Genomic DNA, 22,372 nt, shown 5'->3' on the forward strand with positions numbered 1-22,372 from the left:
CACATCTTCAGATGTAGTCAACTGATTGTTTTTTTAACAAGGTATCAAATTACTTACCTGCAAGGTAACGGATGGTCTCAAGCTTGTTAGACTCCATCAGTGTTTTTAAAGAAGCAATTTCAGTGTCAATTTTATTACAGGTCTCTGAAATAATACTTCGGGTTTTGGTATCCTGCAGTAAATAGGAATGAGACATATTTTGTTCCTATGACACAAACATTTATATTAGAAACCCTTACTTATGGGCTAACTGTATACTGCAAAAGTTTTAACACTGATTGATTATGAACTGAAAAAATATTCTAACTGTGGATTATCATCACATTTTGAATTCTACTAAAAGCCTCATTAGGAAAAAATTTTAGGGAAGTATTTTAGTCATAGAACTATAAATACTTTATGTATAAAAATTCCCTTAGGACATCACAGTTAAAGCTTTCAATTGTGCAAAAGAGAAAACACAACCAGATTTATAATGCGAACTGGCAGAAATGCTTGCTGGGTAACAACACATGCTATGTACAGAGGGGCGAAGGGGAAGAGCTCAGAAATGAGCTCTGAGAGAACTTGTTGATTCTTTGTTCGTCTCCTATATCTTGACAAGAAGTAACACAATATAACAGTAAGTGGGAAGGTAAATGAGACCCTGCCTCTATTTAATTATAATCAAGAAAGAGGTCTCCTCTGTTAGAATGTAAACCCAATGGCTTTTATTAAGAAAATGGCTGAGAAAAAAAGCTGGGTTTCACTCAAACCACAGAGATTAAGCAATGATCACAATTTAGGACTAGGACAAAGTAAACAGTCGTGAGGTATGGAGTTTAGACTCCAGGTTCACATTCCAGCTCCACCATTTATTAGCTGTGTAACCTTAACTTCCCTGTTTCTCATTTTCCAAATTGGTAAAATGAGAATAAAGAGGGCCTACTTCAGAGGCTGATAAGGAGAATAGAAGTAAAGAAAGTAAAACTATCTGATGTACAGTAAGCATTCAATAACTATTTACTATTAGTTTAAAAATTTTTTAAATAATATTTAAGTGAACCTGTGACCTCATTTAAATGTGAATCCTGGTCTTCCATAAAACGGTTATCTTGTATATAAAAATAAGCTGGGCGGGGGGGGGGTACCTGGATGGCTTCGTCAGTTAAGCATCTGACTTTTGATTTGGGCTGAATGCTTGGGGTTTTCTCTCCTTCTCTCTGTCCCTCCCCTGCTCATGTGTAGGCATGTGCTCTGTCCCCCTCAACACAAACTTTAAAAAAAAAAAAAAAGCTCAGACACAACACACAAAAGCAGTTAAGACATGAGACAAGTATAAGAGAGAAATTTTTACATACTTACATTTCTGGTAAATTCTGTGGTTGCTTCGATAAGTTTCTTTTCTTGCTCTGTAAACTAAAGGATATGACGAATCAGGAGGTTTAAGAAAAAAAGACTAGAAGGAATTAGTTACCGAGAAAGTACATTTAGAAGCACATTACCATGTCCGTTACTCTGCTCCTTTCTAGGTTGATGTCCAGTTTATTGTCTGCTCTGATCTGACTGGTTTCATTCTTTACAGAAAATCAAAATATTAAAAAAGCAATCTCATAATGTTCTGAAATTATTAAAATATTTAAAAGTGAGAAAAGTAAAACTTACTATCAGTTGCTGCTTAACTTGCTCCAATTCAGTTTTCATTTTCTAGGTATAAGAAAAGTCACATGCAATTGCCATAAAACCAAAAGCCCACAGCATGATGTATTCAACAAATCTGAAACTCTGCATTAGCAAAAAAGTGTACAATCTACAGATTTCTATTGGAGCACTAAAAACAGACAAACAAGGAAAGTAGTATTTCATTATATTCAGAAAATTCTTATGAACAAGAGTAAAAATGTATTTGCTCTAGTTATTTAGTTTTAAACCATGACATTCTAAATTTAAAAATAGTTAAAAGAATTTAAAACTCCAAATGAATTACAGAAGTAGTTTTCTCTTAAATGACAAAAGTTGCTGTAGATTCATATAAAATGGAAAATGTCACACTGCTTTAAATTTTGAGAACATTATATTGAGCTATACTAGAAATTTTATATAATATAAAAGATTTTAAATTATATATAAAAATTTCCCCTTCCATGTGACTTTTACATGTGTAAGATACAACTCTTATTCTTTGGTCTATACTATGAGTTCTACATAGAAAGATTAGTTACGGTTAAACATTTGTATACTTTGAGGAATGACCACATAAAATCATTACTTGGTCCTATTCTTCACCAAGCAGAATACATATAAAATCAGTTATTTTATTAGTAAAAACCAACTAGTATCACCTGGTTCTCTGCTCTCAAATTTGCGAATTCACTTTTTTCTAGGATGACCATGTCTTTCCTGATGGAGTCCAAATGAGCCATTAGTTGTTGTACTGTTATTTCCTGGAAAGCAAAATTGAAATAACCTAGTGATCTATGGAATGCCATCACCTTACACATACACAAAACTGTTTTCATGGAATGTAAAAGAATCTGTTATGCTACAAGGGGCAACGCTGCATGGCTAACTAAACCAAACCCAACCATATGAAACCTGTTTATCAAAATGAAAAGGAGGTTCCAGTCCAAGGCTGAGACAGAGGAAGACTCTGAACTCTCCTCCTCCGTGGACACCCAAACCTGTACCTATTTATGAAGTATCTCTTCCTGAAGAACACTTCAGGGCCAACCGACCAGCTTCTGCACAACAAGAGAGATGCCACAGAGACGAGAGAGGCACAGTAACGACGGGGCACGCCCAATCCTGACACTGAGAACTGCAGTAAGAGGACAGTACTGAATGACCACAGGCAGATTCATATATGCCTTGGGACACAGGAAAAAATGCTGAGATTTAAAAGGGTAACAAGAATATAAAAGATCCAGCCCCAGAATTCTGCCGAGTGCTGCTGGAACTCTCTGGTTCTGAGGGGCTAGTGAGCAGGATCTGGGCACCACAGCCAGCCCACCACCTCCAGCACATACTAGGCCCCTAGCCCAAATCAGTAGTGTCATGACCCCAGCGTGGAGACCCCAGAACACCCTTCGGTCACTGTTCACAACAGCTCACCTTCCAAGGTGATGTAGGTATAAAACACCCCAGGCTCCCAGCACTTCAGCTCCAGATGACTTGCCAGGACACCCCTAGCTCAGAGCATCCTGGGACCTTTCTGAATTAGCTCACAGCTAATTTGACTCCAGACAACTCATCCGGGCACACTGTGCGGAGTGTCCAGGGATCCAGTAGCCCATATGCTGCAGCAGCTGCAGCCACCTGACCAGACTGTGTCTTGGGAACTCCTAGCTTGTGTTCATTTCAGCACCAAATATTCTCACTTGAGCTGAAGCTGTTCTGCCCGGCACTAGTTCCATGGAGAGCCGCAGGACTGCCCAGATTGGAACCTCTTCAGTTTCTGCTATCTTACCAGAGTAGATTCCATGGCAGGAACCCTGGGATTAATTGCCCCTCAGACAATACCCCTTACAGCACCAGTTGTCCTGCCTGGGGGCCCTCTGCACTGACAGCCTTGGCAACCTCCAGCTTGTACCCACTTCAACTTCTGCTGTCTGGCCAGGGTGCACTCTATATGGAGAGCCGGGAGACTGGCCTGTACCCATTTCGGCTCTGGCCATCCCACCAAAGTAGCCCTAATATGACATGGCCCAACATCCATACCCATAACAGCCACATATTCAGAAAGCCAGCTAATGTCACCAGGCACACATTCTCTATAAGGAATGCCTATACACAAGACCATTACTTCTACTTTGGAAAGGTAGCTGTTGTAATTCAGAGAAAGTAAAGCAAGAGGAAGAGACGAATTTGCTTCAAATGAATGAACAAAGCCAAAACCTCAGAAACAGAACTAAATAAAATGGAAGTAAGAATGCCTGATAGTTGAAAATTAGAGACGTAAGGATGTCCATTGGACTGGACAGCAGGGTGCATAAACTTGGTGAGAACTTGAACAAAGAGCATATAAAACAGAAGAGAGTTGAAAAACAGTAAATGAAGTGAAAAATAAACTGTAGGTAGGCAACAGATTAGAGGATGGTATGGTATCACAGATAAGTGGTATGGAAAAGAGGATAATGGAAAGCACCCAAGCTGAACAGTAAAAACAAAAAACCCAGGGATAGGTCAAGGCTCTCCTGGACAGTATCAAGCAAAAAACATTTGTATCATAGGGGTCCCAGAAGGAGCAAAGAGGCAGGGGGGAGGCAGAAAACTTATTACAGGAAATGATAGTTGAAAACCTCCCTTACTTGGGGAAGGAAACAGATATCTAGGTTCAATAAGAACAGAAGTACTAGACAAGATGAACCCAAGGAGGTCCACACAATAAATAATAATTAAAATGTCAAAGATTAAAGATAAAGAAGTTTAAAACCAGAAAGAGAAGCAATGCGTTACATATAAAGAAACCCTATAGGACAATGGGCTGATTTCCCTGCAGAAATTTTACAGGCCAGATGAAGGAATTAAGATGGCAGAGAAGCATGGAGACCCTGAGCTGGTCTCATCCCTGAAATGCAGCTAGATCAGCACCAAAGCATTTTGAACACCTAGGAAATTGGTCTGATAATTAATGCAACAATCTGCATAACTTGAGCTACAGAGCTTGGCAGATATGCAATGTGGAGAGGTGAACTGGGGGAGAGAAGAGCCATAGAGGGTAGGGAGCTGCTTTCATGGAGAGAAGACAAAGAAGAAAAAGGGTTAGAGTGTGGTGCCTTGGGATTGAGCATAAGAAAAGCACTCCTCCTGAAAGCAGCTGGAGAGAAGGAGAGAGTGAAAACACTCTCAGGGGACTGAACAAGAAATATGTTCCCCAAACCATTGACAGGGAGAAAGGAGAAGGCTTCAATACTAAACAGTGGAGCACAGAGTCTGAAGTTTTAGACCTCAGTGCCTGGCAGTGTTCTGGTAAGCAAGTAGGGAGAATCCCCAGGAGCAGGGAGTGGGGTCTGAGGGGTCTTCTATGTGCCACACAGGGAGAAGTGGTTCCCTTGCTTGGCGTGCATTTGGTAAAACATACAGCCTCCCGGTGGGCAAAAATCTCAGCAGATCCCAGACAGCAGCCACTTTTGCTGGTATTGGGACAAAGACTCCAGGGAGCTGCAAAACCTGGCACTGGCTGTTATAGATTGCCACAATCTCTGAAACTCTGCCACTGTGTGTGACCACACACACCTTTTCTGGGGCAAGCCGGTTCCCAGCTATTGCTCAGTGAGACCTTTCTCCAGAGAGTCAGCGGGGGTCTCTGAAGTGTGGGGTTTTGAAACACAACCCAATCTGAGATAAAACTCTGGAGGAAGGTGCCACCTTGCAGGCGACAGCTTAGACACAGGATAGAGGTGAGGAGTGAAGGAAGCCTGAGAGAGGGCTGCTTAACTCTAGGTCAGTGACACTGTGAAGTTCCTACACCAGAGATTAGGGAGCTGGGCGAAGCCATTTCCACCTCAACAGCACATGCGCAGTCTCACAAGCACACAGATCCACCCCAGCAAGCTACGCAACACCACCTGGTGGAGAACGGAGCAGTTCCACCAAGCCCCACCCAACTTCACCTTCCAAGCACATCCCGGAGGAGGCCAGTACAAGTCACTCCACCTGCTTAGTGTATGGACTATAGAGTACTTCACAGTTTCAGTTGTAGGGGAAACTGGATATAAATTCATCTGGGTTTCATTCGATTTGCTGGTTCATTTATTTGCTCATTTTCTTTGCTTCTGTTTTGGCTTAAATTGTTTTCTTTTTATCTCTTAAAGAGAAAAATGTATTTTTCTCTATATTTTCACTTTTTAAATTTTAATTTTCTTTAATTTATTCATGAATACATGGAGATTAAAGAACATCCTACTGAAAAATGAATGGGTTAACCAAGAAATTAAAGAGGAAATTAAATGGAAGCAAATGAAATGAAAACACAACTGCCCAAAAACTCTGGGATGGAGCAAAGGCGGCCATTAAAGGGAAGTATATAGCAATCCTTCCTAAAGAGGGAAGAACGGTCTCAAATACAAAACCTAACATTACACCTAAAGGAACTGAAAAAGGAACAGCAAACAGAGCCAAAAACCAGCAGAAGGGAAATAATAAAGATTAAAGCAAAAATCAAGCATATCAAAATAAAAAAGAAACAGAACAGATCAACATAACCAGGAGCTGGTTCTTTGAAAGAATTAACAAAACTGACAAACTCCTAGACAAACTGAACAAAAAAAGAAAAAGGAAAGGACTCAAGTAAATAAAATTATGAAAGTGGAGAAATCAAAACAATGCAGAAATACAATAGTAAGAGGGTATCATAAACAATTATATGCCAATACACTGGGCAATCTGGAAGAAAGGGACAAATTCCTAGGAATATATAAACTACCAAAATTGAAACAGGAAGAAATAGAATTTTATAACAGATCCATATCCAGTAAAGAAATGGAATCAGTAATCAAAAATCTCCCAAAAAACGAAAGTCCAGGGCCAGATGGCTTTCCAGAGGAATCTATCAAACATTTAAAGAAGAGTTAACAGCTATTCTTTTGAAGCTGTTCCAAAAATACAAATGGAAGGAATACTTCCAAACTCATTCTACACAGCCAGCATTATCTTGATTCAAAAAACAAAGGCCCCATTAAAAGAAGAACTACAGACCAATTTCTCTGAGGAACTTGCATACAAAAATTCTCAACAAAATACTAGCAAACCGGATCTAACAAGACATTAAAAAGTAATTCACCACAATCAAGTGGAATTCGTTCCTGGGATGCAGGGCTGGTTCAGTATCTGCATGTCAATCAATGTTGTCAATCAACCACAATAATAAAAGAAAGGTTAGAAACCACATGATCCTCTCAATAGATGCAGAAAAAGCATCTGACAAAATACAGCATCCTTTCTTGACAAAAACCCTTAAGAAAGTAGGGACAGAAGGAGCATACCTCAAGATCATAAACCGATTCATTGCTCATATGATCCTCAATGGGGAAAAACAGAGCTTTCCCTCTATGGTCAGGAACACATCAAGGATGTCCACTCTCACCACTGTTATTCAACAGTGTTGGAAGTCCTGGCCTTAGCAATCAGACAACACAAATAAATAAAAAGTACCCAAACTGGCAAGAAGGAAGTCAAACTCGCACTCTCTGCAGATGACATGATACTCTATGTGGAAAACCCAAAAGACTCCACCAAAAAATTGCTAGAACTGATCCATGAATTTAGCAAAGTCACAGAAATTGGTTCTATTTTTATATACTAATAATGAAGCAACAGAAAGAGAAACCAAGGAATTGATCTCATTTATAATTGCATCAAGAACCATAAGATACCTCACCAAACGGGAAAAATCTATACATTGAAAACTATAGAAAGCCTATGAAATGGAAAAACATTTCATGCTTAGGGACTGGAAGATAAAATATTGTCAAAATGTTGATACTACCCAAAGCAATCTACATATTCAATGTATTCCCTAACCAAATAACAGCAGCATCATCACAGAACTAGAACAAATAATCCTAAAATTTGTATGGAACCAGGAAAGACCCTCAATAGCCAAATCAATCCTGAAAAAGAAAACCAAAGCTGGAGGCATCACAATTCCAGACATCAAGCTGTATTACAAAGCTGTAATCATCAAGACAGTATGGTACTGGCACAAGAACAGACACACAGATCAATGGAAGAGAATAGAGAACCCAGAATTGGACCCATAAATGTATGGCCAACTAATCTTTGACAAAGCAGGAAAGAATATCCAATGGAAAAAAGATAGTCTCTTTAGCAAATGGTGCTGGGAAAACTGGACAGTGACATGTAGAAGCATGAACCTGGACCACTTTTACACCATACACAAAAATAAACTCAAAATGCATGAAAAGACCTAAATGTAAGACAGGGAGCCATCAAAATTCTAGAGGAGAGAACAGGCAACCACCTCTTTGACCTCACCTGCAGCAACTTCTTACTTGACCTGTCTCTAGATGCAAAGGGAAACAAAACCAAAAATGAACTATTGGAATCTCATCAAGATAAAAAGATTCTGCACAGTGAAGGAAACAATCAGCAAAACTAAAAGGCAACCAATGTAATGGAAAAAGCTATTTGCAAGTGACATATCTGATAAAGGGCTAGTATCCACAATCTGTAAAGAACTTATCAAACTCAATACCCCAAAAATAAATAATCCAGTGAAGAGATGGACAAAAAGCATGAACAGATACTTTTCAAAAGACGACATACAGATGGCTAATAGACATATGAAAAGATGCTCAACATCACTCATCATCAGAGAAGTGCAAATCAAACCCACAATGAGATACCACCTCACATCTGTCAGAATGGCTAAAATTAAAAACTTAGGCAACAACAGATGCTGGTAAGGATGTGTAGAAAGGGGAACCTTTTTGCACTGCTGGTGGAATGCAAATTGGCACAGCCACTCTGGAAAACAGTATGGAGGTTCTTTAAAAAATTAAAATAGAACTACCCTATGACCCAACAATTGCACTACTAGGTATTTATCCAAAGGAGACAGGAGTGCTGATTTGAAGGGGCACATGCACCCCAATGTTTACAGGAGCACTACTGATAATAGCTAAATTATGGAAAGAGTCCAAATGCCCATCAACTGATAAATGGATAAAGAAGATGTGGTACATATATACAATGGAATATGACTTGGTAATCAAGAAGAATGAAATCTTGGGGCGCCTAGGTGGCTCAGTCAGTTAAGCCTCCGACTTCGGCTCAGGTCAGATCTCACATTTGTGGGTTCGAGTCCCGCATCAGGCTCTGTGCTGACAACTAGCTCAGAGCCTGGAGCCTGCTTTTGGTTCTATGTCTCCTTCTCTCTCTGCCCCTCCCCCTCTCAAGCTCTGTCTCTCTCTGTATCAAAAATAAATAAAACATTAAAAAAAAAAGAAATGAAATCTTGTCATTTGTAACACTGTGGATGGATCTAGAGTATATTATGCTAAGTTAAATAAGTCAGAGAAAGACAAATATTCTATGATTTCACATGTGGAATTTAAGATACAAAACAGATGAACACAGGATGGGAAACAGAAATAAGATAAAAACAGGGAGGGGGAACAAACCATAAGAGATTCATATGTAGAGAACAAACTGAGGGTTGTTGTTGTTGGGGTGTTCGGTGGAGGGTGGCACTAAATGGGTGATGGACCTTAAGGTGGGCACTTGTTGGGATCAGCAGTAGGTGTTAAATGTAAGTGATAAATCACTAAATTCTATTCCTGAAATCATTATACTATATGGTAACTAACTTAGATTTAAATTAAGAAACAACAACTATATAGGCTAGACAACAACTATATAGGCCAGAAAGGAACAGTATAATAGATTCAGATATTTAGAAGTATTTAAAGGTGTAAGAACCCACAACAAAGAATATTCTACCCAGCAAAGTTGTAATTCAGAACGGAGGAGATGGAGTTTTCCAGACAAACAAAAGTTTAAAAAGTTTATCACCCTTAGAGGCCATATAGGAAATACCAAATGATTTCTTTTGGGTGAAAAGAAGAGGTCATAATTAGAAAAAAGTTAGGAAATGAAAAAAAAAATCCAAATAAAAGCAAGCATACAGTAGAGGTAGTATTGCAATTACTTATAAAGTGAGTCTGAAGCTTAAAAGATAAAAGTAGTAAAATCAGTTATATTGAAAAATCAGGTAAGGGGATTCACAAACTAAAAAGATGTAAAATATGACAACACATACATAAAATGTGGAGGGGGAAGGTAAAAATGAAGTTCTTTTAGAATGTGTTTGCTTTAAGTGACCAACTTAATACAGACTAAGTACTTAGAATGTCATGTATGAACCATGTGGGAACCACAAACCTAAAACCTGTATTACCTACACAAAAAAATAGAAAGCTAAGCAAAACACTAAAGAAAGTCATCAATCACGAAGGAGGTAAGAGCAAGGGTGCTTGCGTGGCTCAGTTGGTTGAGCTTCTGGCTTCGGCTCAGGTCATGATCTTACAGTTCCTGGGTACGAGCCCCGCATCAGGCTCTGTGCTGACAACTAGCTCAGAGCCTGGAGCCTGCTTCAGAGTCTGTGTCTCCCTTTCTCTGACTCTCCCCTGCTCACACTGTCTCTCTCTCAAAAATTAAAAAAAAAAAAAAAAAACATTAAAAACAAAAACAAAGGGTGAGAGCAAGAGACCAAGAAAGAAATGGAGAACTACAAAAACAAAATGGCAAAAAGAACATATAAATCGATAGTTTAAATCAAATGGTCTAAGTTCCAATCAAAAGACACCGGGTGACAGACTGCATTTTAAAAAAAAGAGGGGCACCTGGGTGACTTAGTCATTTAAGCATCCAACTGCAGCTCAGGTCACAATCTTGCAGTTCATGAGTTCGAGCCCCGTGTTGCCCTCTGTGCTGACAGCTCAGAGTCTGGAGCCTGTTTTAGATTCTGTGTCTCCCTCTCTCTTTGCCCCTCCCCTGCTCATGCTCCAACTCTCTCTCTCTAGAATAAACAAACATTAAAAAAGGTTTTTGAAATTAAAAAAGACCCACCCACATGCAGTCTACAAAAGACTTACTTCAGTAACAAAGATACAGACTAAAAATGAAGGGATAGAAAAAGATACTTTGTGCAAATTGATGAGACCAAAACAAAAAGCCAGTATGGCACTAATTACATCAATAAAAACACTTTTAAAACAAAAACTGTAGTAAGAGACAAACAAGGGCATGATAAAGGGATCCATACAACAAGAAGATATAAGAATTATAAATATCTATGCACCCAACATTGGAACACCTAATAATACATAAAGCAAATATTCACAGATAATGGGAGAAACTGACAGTAATATAATCCTGGGAGGCTTTAATACCCCAGTTACAGCAATGCGTCGATCATACAGAATGAAAATAAATAAGGAAACAGTGGTCTTTCAAACAACACATTAGATCAAATGGACTTAAACGGCATGCAGAACATTCCACTCAAAAACAGATTATACGTTTTTTTTTTCAATGAAACACCCAACAACATTCTCCAGAACAGATCACGTGTTAGGCCACAAAACAAGTCTCACTAAATTTAAGAAGGTTGAAATCGTATCAATTAATCTTTTCCAACCATAAGAGTATGCAACTAGAAATAAATTGCAAGAATAAAAGTGGAACACAAGGAGATTAACAAAATGCTACTAAAAAATGGGTCAATGAAGAAATCAAAGAGGAAATAAAAAAGAATATGTGGAGACAAATGAAAATGAAACACCATGGTCTAACATCTGTGGGACATAGTGAAACAGTTCTAAGGAGATGCATAGTGAAATAAACCTATCTCAAGAAACAAGAAAAATTTCAAATAATCTCATCCCACACCTATGGAACTAGAAAAAGAACAAAATAAGCCCAAGGTTGGTAGAAAGGAGAAAGTAATAAAGATGAGTGTAGAAATAAGTAAAATACAGACTAAAAAATAGAAAAAGATTAATGAAACCAAGAACTGGTTCTTTGAAAAGATAAGAAAACTGATAAACTTTTTAGTCAGACTCATTGAGAATAAAAGAAAACAACATCAGAAATGAAAGAGAAGTAACAACTGACACCACAGGAATACAAAAGAGTATTAACAGAATACTGCAGAAAAGTTACATGCCAGCAAAGTGGACAACCTAGAAGAAATAGATTCTAGAAACATACAAACTTTCAAAACTAAATCAAGAAGAAACAAAATCTTAACTAGTAATGACACTGAACGCATAATCAAAAAACTCCCAACAGATGTCCAGAACTGCATAGATTCACAGGTAAATTCTACTGAACATTTAATAAGGAAGAGTTAACAACCCTTCTCAAAATATTCCAAAAAATAGATGACAGAAATTCCAAATTCATTCTATGAGGCCAGAGTTATCCAGATACCAGAACCAAAGACACCACAAAAAAACAAAAAAACTACAGGCCCATATCTCTGATAAACACAGATGCAAAATTCTCAACAAATATTACTGAACTGAACAATACATTAAAATAATCATTTACCACGATCAAGTTGGATTTATTCTAAGGATGCAAGGATGATTCAGTATTCATAGAACAATTGGTGTGGTACATCACATGAACAATAGAAAGGATAAAAACCTTTTGATCGTCTTAATAGATGCCAAACGAGTACGTGACAAAATACAACATCCATACATGTAAAAACTCTCAAGAGTGGGTACAAAGGGAAGATAACATAATAAAAGCCACATATGAGAAACAGCTAATGTCATATTCAGTAGTGAAAAACAGAGCTCTTCCTCTAAGATCAGAAACCAGATGAAGATGCCCACTCTCACCAGTTTTATTCAACTAGTACTGGAAAGTCTAGCCACAGCTACCAGACAAGGAAAAGACATTAAAGGCATAGAAATTGGTAAGGAAGAAGAACAACTGTCACTGTCTACAGCGGACATGATACTATATATAGAAAACCTTAAAACTATGCATAGAACCCTAAGCCCTAAACTCTACCAAAAACCCCCCTATAATTCTGTTTTTATGTGAATTCAGAATATAACTGAGTTTTTGGATTGAGCTGACTTAACAGTACAGCCTTTCTGAAGTGATCAAGTATAAGATCCTGGGCCTCAAACCCATATTTCATGACATCTTTGTGGAGTCAGCAATTGGATTAGGCTCGATGATGGGATGAGATGTTAATTTCACATACTAATAATAACACCACCAAAATTTAGCATTTTGAATGTAGGATTAAATGGTTTTGCCAGCATAAAAATTCCTTAAACCACACAGTTTTAATTCACTGATTATACATAAACTTAAAAATCTAATTTAAGAATACTATTAAAAATGTATTTCAATAGCCTGGACTTTTGGATGAGATGGCAGAATGAATAGGCAGTGTCTAAATTCTCCTTGACCCACGAATACATCTAGGTAACACTCACATCAATGTAAAAAACCCAGAAAATGACCCAAGATTCGCAGAACAAACTCCACAAGTAAATGTAGAGAAGAAGGCACATCAAAGAAGGCACAGAAGCTGTGGGGAGCTGAACCTCATGGCTCTGGCAGCCAGAGGAAGGGAGCTGTGAGGTGCAGGAGGGGTGAGAAACAGAAGATCACGTCAGGGAGCCTACACAGGGAAGTATTTGGGTTTGAAAATGAGAGGGGCTAGATTTGGTGACTTCTTAACAACCAGCAGGACTTAAAGCCTACAATTTAAAAAATCCCTGAGAGCAACAGTAACCTGAGTCCGCCACTTAAGGAGACAGCACAACAAAAAGCCCAGGAGATACAGCTTAGAAGCAGCAGTTTGTTAAAACAAAACAAAACAAAACAAAACAACCACACACACCAACCCCCCCCCCTTTTTTTAAAATCTCAGTTTCCTAAGGGACATCTTCAGGGAAAAAGGAGCTGGCACGTACCATTTCCCTCTGCCAACCCCAGCACAATCACCTTCCACCAGTGGGAACCAGCACCTGTGGGCATTCGCTGCCTAACTTGTTTACACTGCACCATCCCACCCCTCTCCAGCTAAACCTGCCTCAGTCCAGCCACTAACAGTCCCTCCCCCAGAAGACTAGCACAAACCTTGCCAGTAATGCATTCCGACCACCTGTGGAGGATGTGTGCACCTTGTTAAAACTGCAGCACCCACCCACGTGTGCTTTGTGGTGTGTCCCTAATCCAGCGCCAGTCTAGGCAGTTGCATGAAAGAGGACCAGCCAGCTTGTTAAAAGTGAGCACCCCCACCAACTACTTTCAAGAGCAGGAGCTGTAGCTGAATTTCCTAACACACAGAAACAGGCGAAGTGAAGAGACTGAACCAAATTAAAAAAAAAAAAGGACAAAATCACAGCAAGGGACCTAAGTAAAACAGATATGTAATATGCCTGATAGAGAATTTAAAATAACGGCCATAAAGATACTCATGGGAGTTGAGAAAAGTGTGCAGGACATCAGTGAGACCCTTAAAGATAAAAATAGCCAATCAGGGATGAAAAGCAAAATAAATTTAAAACAAAAATACACTTGATGGGATAAACAGCAGGCTACAGGAATCAGAAGAATGAATTCATGACCTGGAAGACAGAATAACAAAGTAATCAAGCTGAGCAAATGAGAAACAAACAAAAATTATGCAAGATGAGAGCAGACTTTGGGATCTTAGTGACTACAAGTGTAATCAATGTTCACAATACAGGGTCCCAGAAGAAGAACAGAGAAAAGGGGGCAGAAAGTTTATTTTAAAAAATGATAGCTGAAAACTTCCCTCATCTGGGGAAGAAAACAGATATCCAGATGCAGGAGGCACAGTGAACCCTCAATAAATTAACCTAAGAAGGTACACAACAATACAAATAGTAATTAAAACAACAACAAACAGTGATAAAGAATTTTAGGGATGCCTGGGTGGCTTATTCAGTTAAGTGACTCTTGATTTCAGCTCAGGCCACCATCTCAGGGTTGTGGGATCAAGCCCTGCATTAGGCTCTGTGCAGAGCAGGGTAATTGCTTGAGATTCTATCTGCTTCTCTCTCTGCTCCTCTCCCATGCTCATGTGGACATGCTCTCTCTCTCTCTCTCTCTCTCTCTCTCTCTCTCTCTCTCAAAAAAATAAAAGTTTAAAAAAACATAATAAAAAAATTATAAAGCAGTAAGAGAAGACAAGGGAATCTCCATAAGGCTATCAGTGAACTTTTCAGCAGAAACTTTGTAAGCCAGAAAGGAGTGACATGATATGTTCAAAGTGCTTAAAGGAAAAAGTCTGCACCCATGAATATTCTATCTAGCAAGCCTATCATTTAGAATAGGAGAGATATGGTTTCTCAAACAAAAACTAAAGGAATGTACTACCACTAAAGCAGCCTTATAAGAATTATTAAAGGGGACTAAATGAAAGACTGTAAGAGTATGAAAAGCAGGAAACACAAAAGAAGTGAAAATACGTATCACCAGTAAAAATCAGTCCAGGAAATCACAAAAGGATGTAAAATAGGACATCAATACGTAAAACAGGGCATCAATATGTAAACTGTGGGTGGGGGCGAGGGGGAGTAAAGAATGAGTCCAAACTTATGAAACCATCAACTTCACCCAGAGAAGATGTTACATACAAACCTAATGGTAAGCACGAGTCAAAACCAGTAATAGACATGGAAAGACTAAAGAGAAGGGAATCCAAATTTATCACTAAAGCAAGCCAGCAAACTGTGAAAGACAGCACAAAAAGAATGAGAAAAGTACAAAACCAACCAAAAATAAAGTAACAAAATGTCAATAAATACATATCTATCAATAATTACTTTAAACATATATGCACTAAATGCTCCAATAAAAAAATATGGGGTGACAGAGTGGATAGAAAGGTAAGACCCACCTATACGCTGCCTATAAGAGACTCATTTCAGACCTAAAGACACTGCAGACTGAAAGTGACAGGACAGGGAAATGGTTATCATGTAAATAGGTATCAAAAGAAAGCTGGAGGAGCCACTTTATATTGGACCAAATAGAGTTTAAAACAAAGATTGTAACAAGAAACAATGAAGAGCACAATATTGTAAATAAAGGGAATCACACAAAAAGAAGATATAATAATTGTAAATATGGACCCAACATGAAAGCACCCAAATACATAAACAGTTAACAATAACCACATAGGGACAAATCAGTAGTAATACAGTAACAGTAAGGGACTTTAACACCCCACTTACATCAGTGGGCAGATCACCCATACAAAAAATCAAAAAGAAAACTGGCTTTGAATGACACAGTGGACCAGATGGATTTAACAGATATATTCAGAACATTCATTCTTAAAATAGCAGAATACACATTCAAGTGCACATAAACGTTTTCTAGAAGCAATCACATATTAGGCCACACAACAAGTCTCAACAAATTAAAAAAGACAGAAGTTATTCTACGTATCTTTTCAGACTACAAGGCCATGAAACTAGAACTCAACCACAAGGAAAAAAATGATAAGAGCACAAATACAGGGAGGTTAAATAACATGCTACTAAACAATGAATTAATAAATTTAGAAATCAAGATGAAATAAAAAATTATATGGAAACAAATGAAAAAGAAAACAAAAAAGTCCAAAGTTTTTGAGATGTAGGAAAAGTGGTCCTAAGAAGGTCCTAGTTTATAGCAATATAGGCCTACCTCACAAAGCAAGAAAAATCTCAAATACACAACCTAACCTTAAACCTAACGGAGGTAGAAAAAGAAGACCCAATAAAACCCCAAACCAGCAGAAGGAAGGACATAAAGATTAGAGAAGAAATAAATGACAAAGAATCTAAACAACAACAAACACCTCCTTCCCCAAACAATGAAGATCAATGAAACCAGTAGTTGGTTCTTTGAAAAGATCAACAAAATTAATAAACCTCTAGCCAGACTCATAAAAAAAAAAAAAGACTAAAATAAAACCACCAGTGAAAGAGAACCCAAAGAAATACAAATGTAAGAAAATATTATGAAAAATTATATGCCAACAAACTGTCCAACCTAGAAGAAATGGCTAAATTCCGAAAAACAAATCATCACCCAAAACTAAAGCAGGAATAGAAAATTTGAACAGACCAATTACCAGCAATGAAATTTAATCAGTAATGAAAAACTCCTAACAAAAATCTAGGACCAGATGGCTTCACAGGTGAATTCTACTAAACTTTTAAAGGAGAATTAATATTTCTTCTCAAACTGTTCCAAAAACAGAAGAGGGAGAAAAACTTACAGATTCTTTCTAGGAGGCTAGCATTACCCTGATACTAAAACTAGATAAAGACATCACAAGTAAACAGAACATAGATGCAAAACCTCTCAACAAAAATACTAGCAAAGTGAATCAAAAAATATATTAAAATTATTGACCACAATCAAGTGGGATTTAATCCCAGGATGCAAGCCTGGTTCAATATTTTCAAATCAATCAACATAATATATCACATTAATAAAAGAAAGGATAAAGACCATATGATCATTTTGACATGCAGAAAAAGCATTTGAGATGGTACAACATCCATTCATGATAAAAGCCCTCAACAAAGTAGGTTATTTATTTAGAGAGAGAATGCAAGTAGGGGAGAGGCAGAGGGAGAGAAAGAGAATGTTAAGTGGGCTCTGCGCTGACATGGGTCTCTGTCTCACAGTTGTAGAATCATGGAGTTGGATGCTTAACCGACTGAGCCACCCAGGTGCTCTAATAAAATAGGTTTAGAGAGAACATAATAAAAGCCTTTATGAAAAACCCACAGCCAACAAATTGAGATCTCTTCCCCAAAGAACAGGAACAATTCAAGATGTGCACTCACCAGCTGTATTCAACACGGTACTGGAAGTCACAGCAATCAGAAAACAAGAAATAAAAGGCATCCAAATTGGTAAGGTAGAAGGAAAATTTTTCCTGTTTGTAGATGACATACTACCTATCGAAAAACCCTAAAGATTCCACCAAAAAAACCACTAGAACTGATAAATCAATTCAGTAAAACTGTAGAATACAAAATCAATGTTGCACAGAAACAGAAATCTGTTGCACTTCTATACACTAATAATACAACAGTAGAAAGAGAAATTAAGAAAATAATCCCACTTAAAACTGCACCAAATGTAATAAAATGCCTCAAAATAACCTTAACCAAGAAGGTAAAAGGCCTCTATTATGAAAACTCTAAAACACTAATACAAGAAATTGAAGACAACACAGAGAAATGCAAAGATATTCCATGCTAATGGACTGAAAGAACAAATATTGTTAAAATGTCTATACTACCCAAAGGAATCTACAGATTTAATGTAATCCCTATCAAAATAGTAACAGCATTTTTTTCACAGAACTAGAACAAACAACCATAAAATTTATATGGAATGACAAAGATCTTGAATGGTCAAAGCAGTCTTGAAAAAGAAAAACAAAACAGGAGGTACCACAATTCTGGGCTTCAAGTTCTATTACAAAGCTGTAGTAATCAAAACAGTATGATATTGGCCTCAGAACAGAAATAGAAGGCCCAGAAAGAAACCCACAAATACATGGTCAATTAATCTTTGACAAAGGAGGAAAGAATATGCAATGGAAAAAAGCCTCTTCAACAAATGGTGCTGGAAAAACTAGAAAGCTACCTGCAAAATAAAGAAAGTGGACCATTTTCCTACACTATACCAAAAATAAACTCAAAATAAGTTAACCACACAAATATGAGACCTATAACTATAAAAGTCCTGTAAGAGAGCACAGGCTCTCTTTTTCTCTGACAGTAGCAGTAGCAACCGTTTTTCTAAGGATATCTTCCAAAGCAAGGGAAGTAAGAACAAAAACAACAGGGAATACATAAAAATAAAAAGCTTCCGCAGAGCAAAGGAAATAATCAACAAAACTGAAGGACAACCTATGGAATGGGAGAAGATACTTGCACAGGACACATCTGATAAAGGCTTATTATCCAAAATATATAAAGAACCTACACAACTCAACACCAGGAAAATAAATAATCCAATTAAAAAACAGGAGGAAGACATGAACAGACACTTCAAAGAAGATATACATATAGATGGCCAACAGCCACATGAAACATCAGTCCTTATCAGGGAAATGCAAATCAAAACTATAATGAGATTTCACCTCACACACTTGTTAGAATGGCTAAAAACAACAACACAAGAAACAATACATGTTGGCGAGGACGTGGAGGAAAAAGGAACGCTCCTGCACTGTTAGTGGGAATGCAAACTGGTGCAACCATGATAAAAAAACAGTATGGTGGGTCCTCAAAAAATGAAAAATAGCCTATTATCCAGTAACTGCACTACTGGGTGTTTAACTCAAAAGATACAAAAACACTTATTCAAGGAGTACCCTGGTGGCTCAGTTGGTTAAGCATCCAACTTTGGCTCAGATCATGATCTCATGGATTCTGAGTTCAAGCCCCACACCGAGCTCTGTGCTGACAGCTCACAGCCTGGAGCCTGCTTAGGATTCTGTGTCTCCCTCTCTCTGCCCCTCCCCTGTTCACACTCTCAAAAATAAACAAACATTAAAAAAATATTTAAAAAACAAAACAAAACCCACTTATTCAAAAGGATGCATATACCCCTGTGTTTACTGGAGTAGTATATAAGATGTGGTAATATATACACAATGGAATATTATTGAGCCATAAAAAAGAATGAAATCTTGCCATTTGCAATAGCATGGAGGGAGGCAGAGAGTACAATGCTAAGTAAACTATGTCAGTTAGAGAACAACAAATACCTTATGATTTCATTCAGATGTGGAATTTAAGAAACAAATAAGAAAGGAAAAAAGATACAAACCAAGAAAGACTCTTAACTATGGAGAACAAAGTGATGGTTATGGGGAGGTGGGGGGAATGGGTAAAGTAGGTGATGAGATTAAAGAATACACTCATTGGGGGACCTGGGTGGCTCAGGCAGATCATGACCTAAGCCAACTCTTGATGTTCGCTTAGGTCATGATCTCTTGGTCCATGAGTTTGAGTCCCTCATCAGGCTGTGTGCTAACAGCTCAGAGCCTAAAGCCTGCTCCAGATTCTGTGTCTCCCACTCTACTCCTCTCCCACTCACACCCTCTCTCTTTCAAAAATAAATATTTTTAAAAATTAAGGAAAAAAAAATAAGAAATACTCTTAGCTATGGAGAACAAACTGATGGTTACCAGGGAGGGGAAAAGGGTGAAGTAGGTGATGGGATTAAAAAATACACTCTTCGGGCACCTGGGTGGCTCAGTCAGTTGAGTGGCTGACTGTACCTCAGGACATGATCTGACGGTTCTTGAATTCAAGCCTCATTCAAGCCCCACTTCAGGCTTGCTGCTATCAGTGCAGAGCCAGCTTTAAACCTTCTGTCGCTTTCTTTTTCTGCCCCTCCCCCACTTGTGTGCTCCCTCTCAAAAATAAACATTAAAAAAATACACTTGTGTTGATGAGCACTGAGTACTCACTATATTGTACACCTGATACTAACATTGTATGTTTAGAGGAATTAAGATAAAAACTCCCTAAAGAAGATAAATTACTTACAGTGCTTTGTTTTCAAGTTTAATATTCAGAGTATGTGGAAAGTTGATTTTATGCTTGAAAAGTAAGAATCTGAATAATTCTTATACCTTTGAAAAAATGTCAGCTTCATTAGCTCTTTGAGAGCAGCTCAGAGGTTCAGGGGGAATTAAATTAAATGACTGGGGTTTTGTAGTGGATTTAATAGTCTGTCATGATCCTGAATAAAGTAAGCTAAAAAAATGTACATACAAATTTAAAAGTAAGTGAAACCTAAGGGTTGAATGCTTTTAATTCTAAAGTCTAACTGGAGATCACAGTAAACATTTTAAAAGCTTTCAATGCTTCTGTGACCCTTTAAGTATTGAAATGTTATGCAAACGGTTCTAATTTTATGTAAGAAAGGTATCCTAATTTCTGTTATTAAATGTTTACTGGAGAAAGGAAGCCTAAATTTGATTAAAAAAAAAAAAAAAACATAGGAAGGAAACAGATTCTTAAACACAATGAATTCACAAATAATTCCTGGAAAAAAAAATGGGTAGAGGACCTGAAAAACATTTTTCCAAAGACATACAGATGGCCAACAGACACATGGAAAAGATGCTCAACATCATTAATTCTCAGGGAAATGCAAATCAAAACCACAATGAGATTCACCTCACACCAGTCAGAATGGTATCAAAACAAGAAATAATATGTATTGATAAAAATGTGGAAAAAAGGGAACCCTTGTGAACTACTGGTAAGGATGTACATTTGGGTAATCACTATCAAAAATAGCATGGAGATTCCTCGAAAAATTGAAACAGAAATACCACAATCCATTAATTCTGTTACTGGGTATTTACCAGACATGAAAACATAATTTAAAAGAAATATGCAGTCATATATTTATTTCAGCATATTTCAATATTACAACAGCCAAGATATGGAAACAACCCAAGTATCCATGGATAGATGAATAAAGAAGATATGTGTGTGTACGTGTGTGTGTATACACACACACACGTACACACACACACACACACACACAAGCAAACACAATGGAATATTACTCAGCTATAAAAAAGAATGAGATCTTGCCATTTGCAGCATCATGAATGGACCCAGAGGGTATTATGTTATGAGAAATATGTCAGCGAGAGAAAGACAAATACTACGTAATTTCTCTTATATGCAGAATCTAAAACACAAAACCAAAACCAAAAAGCAGAAATAGACTCATAAATATAGAGAACAAGTGGTTGCCAGAAGGGTGGAAGTGGGAGGGTAAGTGAAATAGGTAAAGAGAATTTCCAGGTATAAACTTTCAGTTACAAAACAAATCCTGGAGGTGAAAAGTACAGCATAGGGAACATACTCCGTAACACTGTAAGAACACTGTACAGTGACAGGCAGTGACTATATATATCATGGGGGAGCACTGAGTAATGTACCGAATTGGTGAACCACTACTTTGTACATTAGAAACGAATACAACAGTGTATGTCAGCTACAATAATAAATGTTAAAAAAGGTATTTCTGAAAATTCTAAACCATATTTTTAACAATGTATTACTTGGAAAAGGAGGAATAAAAAGGCGAATCTTAATTCCTAAGTAAAAGTAAAGTATTTGTCAAGTCCAAAGGAAAAAATACACGTGTGTGTGTGTGTGTGTGTATATATGTAATTATAGAAAGAAACCATAATTTTAATCATGGAGATTATATCATGAATTATGAGTTCTATGAATTATATTCCACAGTTAAGCTCATTTAGCTTATTCTATGCTTTATATAAAATTATTCTTTTTCTCCACAGCACCACAATGACAACTCAAAAATTACTCAATCTCTCTGATTCTCTCCTTGGTGGCAGAGTAGAATAATTCTACCTACTTTCCAAGCTCGTTAGAGGGATAATATAAGATAATATGTGAGAAATCCACAGCCCTGTGCATCTCTCATCCTAAGGTCTTAGGAAACAGCATTATTTAGGGATTTGTATATCCACATTTAAAGCATCTTAATGAAGTCCTTCCCAGCCATGTTTAATTAAGTCCCTTCCAGCTTTCTAAATATGTGAAAATTAACCAGAACATACTACACGTGACTGCCATCAAATGTTTTTCTCTAACAGGTTAGCTCTTCTACTTGGTAGTTTTTCTGTGGGGAAACCATTGCTTCCCTAATCACCTACCACCACTTCAAATAATTCAAGTAATATATAATTATCTCACACAACAAAAGATTTGACAAAATTTTATTCTCTGTGTGACCATAATTTTATTATGACTCTTCTAACTCCTCAATCTCTTTAGAAACTGACTTCACT

At 37.5% G+C, this 22,372-nt stretch overlaps 1 protein-coding gene across 2 annotated transcripts in view; it reads right to left on the reverse strand.

Moving 5' to 3' along the window:
• CCDC90B (coiled-coil domain containing 90B) overlaps positions 1-22,372 on the reverse strand; it is a 47,070-nt gene that overhangs the window by 17,693 nt on the left and 7,005 nt on the right. For both annotated transcript variants that reach the window (XM_029956488.1, XM_029956487.1), the window contains exons 4-8: positions 2,322-2,423; positions 1,645-1,686; positions 1,485-1,556; positions 1,345-1,398; positions 58-172 (exon numbers count right to left, since the gene is read on the reverse strand). In XM_029956488.1, the coding sequence (XP_029812348.1) occupies positions 58-172; positions 1,345-1,398; positions 1,485-1,556; positions 1,645-1,686; positions 2,322-2,423 (385 nt within the window). The remainder of the gene's footprint in view (positions 1-57; positions 173-1,344; positions 1,399-1,484; positions 1,557-1,644; positions 1,687-2,321; positions 2,424-22,372) is intronic.

This window comes from Suricata suricatta, chromosome 11 (genome assembly GCF_006229205.1).
Source record: "Suricata suricatta isolate VVHF042 chromosome 11, meerkat_22Aug2017_6uvM2_HiC, whole genome shotgun sequence".
In the NCBI taxonomy this organism is placed as follows: Eukaryota; Metazoa; Chordata; class Mammalia; order Carnivora; family Herpestidae; genus Suricata; species Suricata suricatta.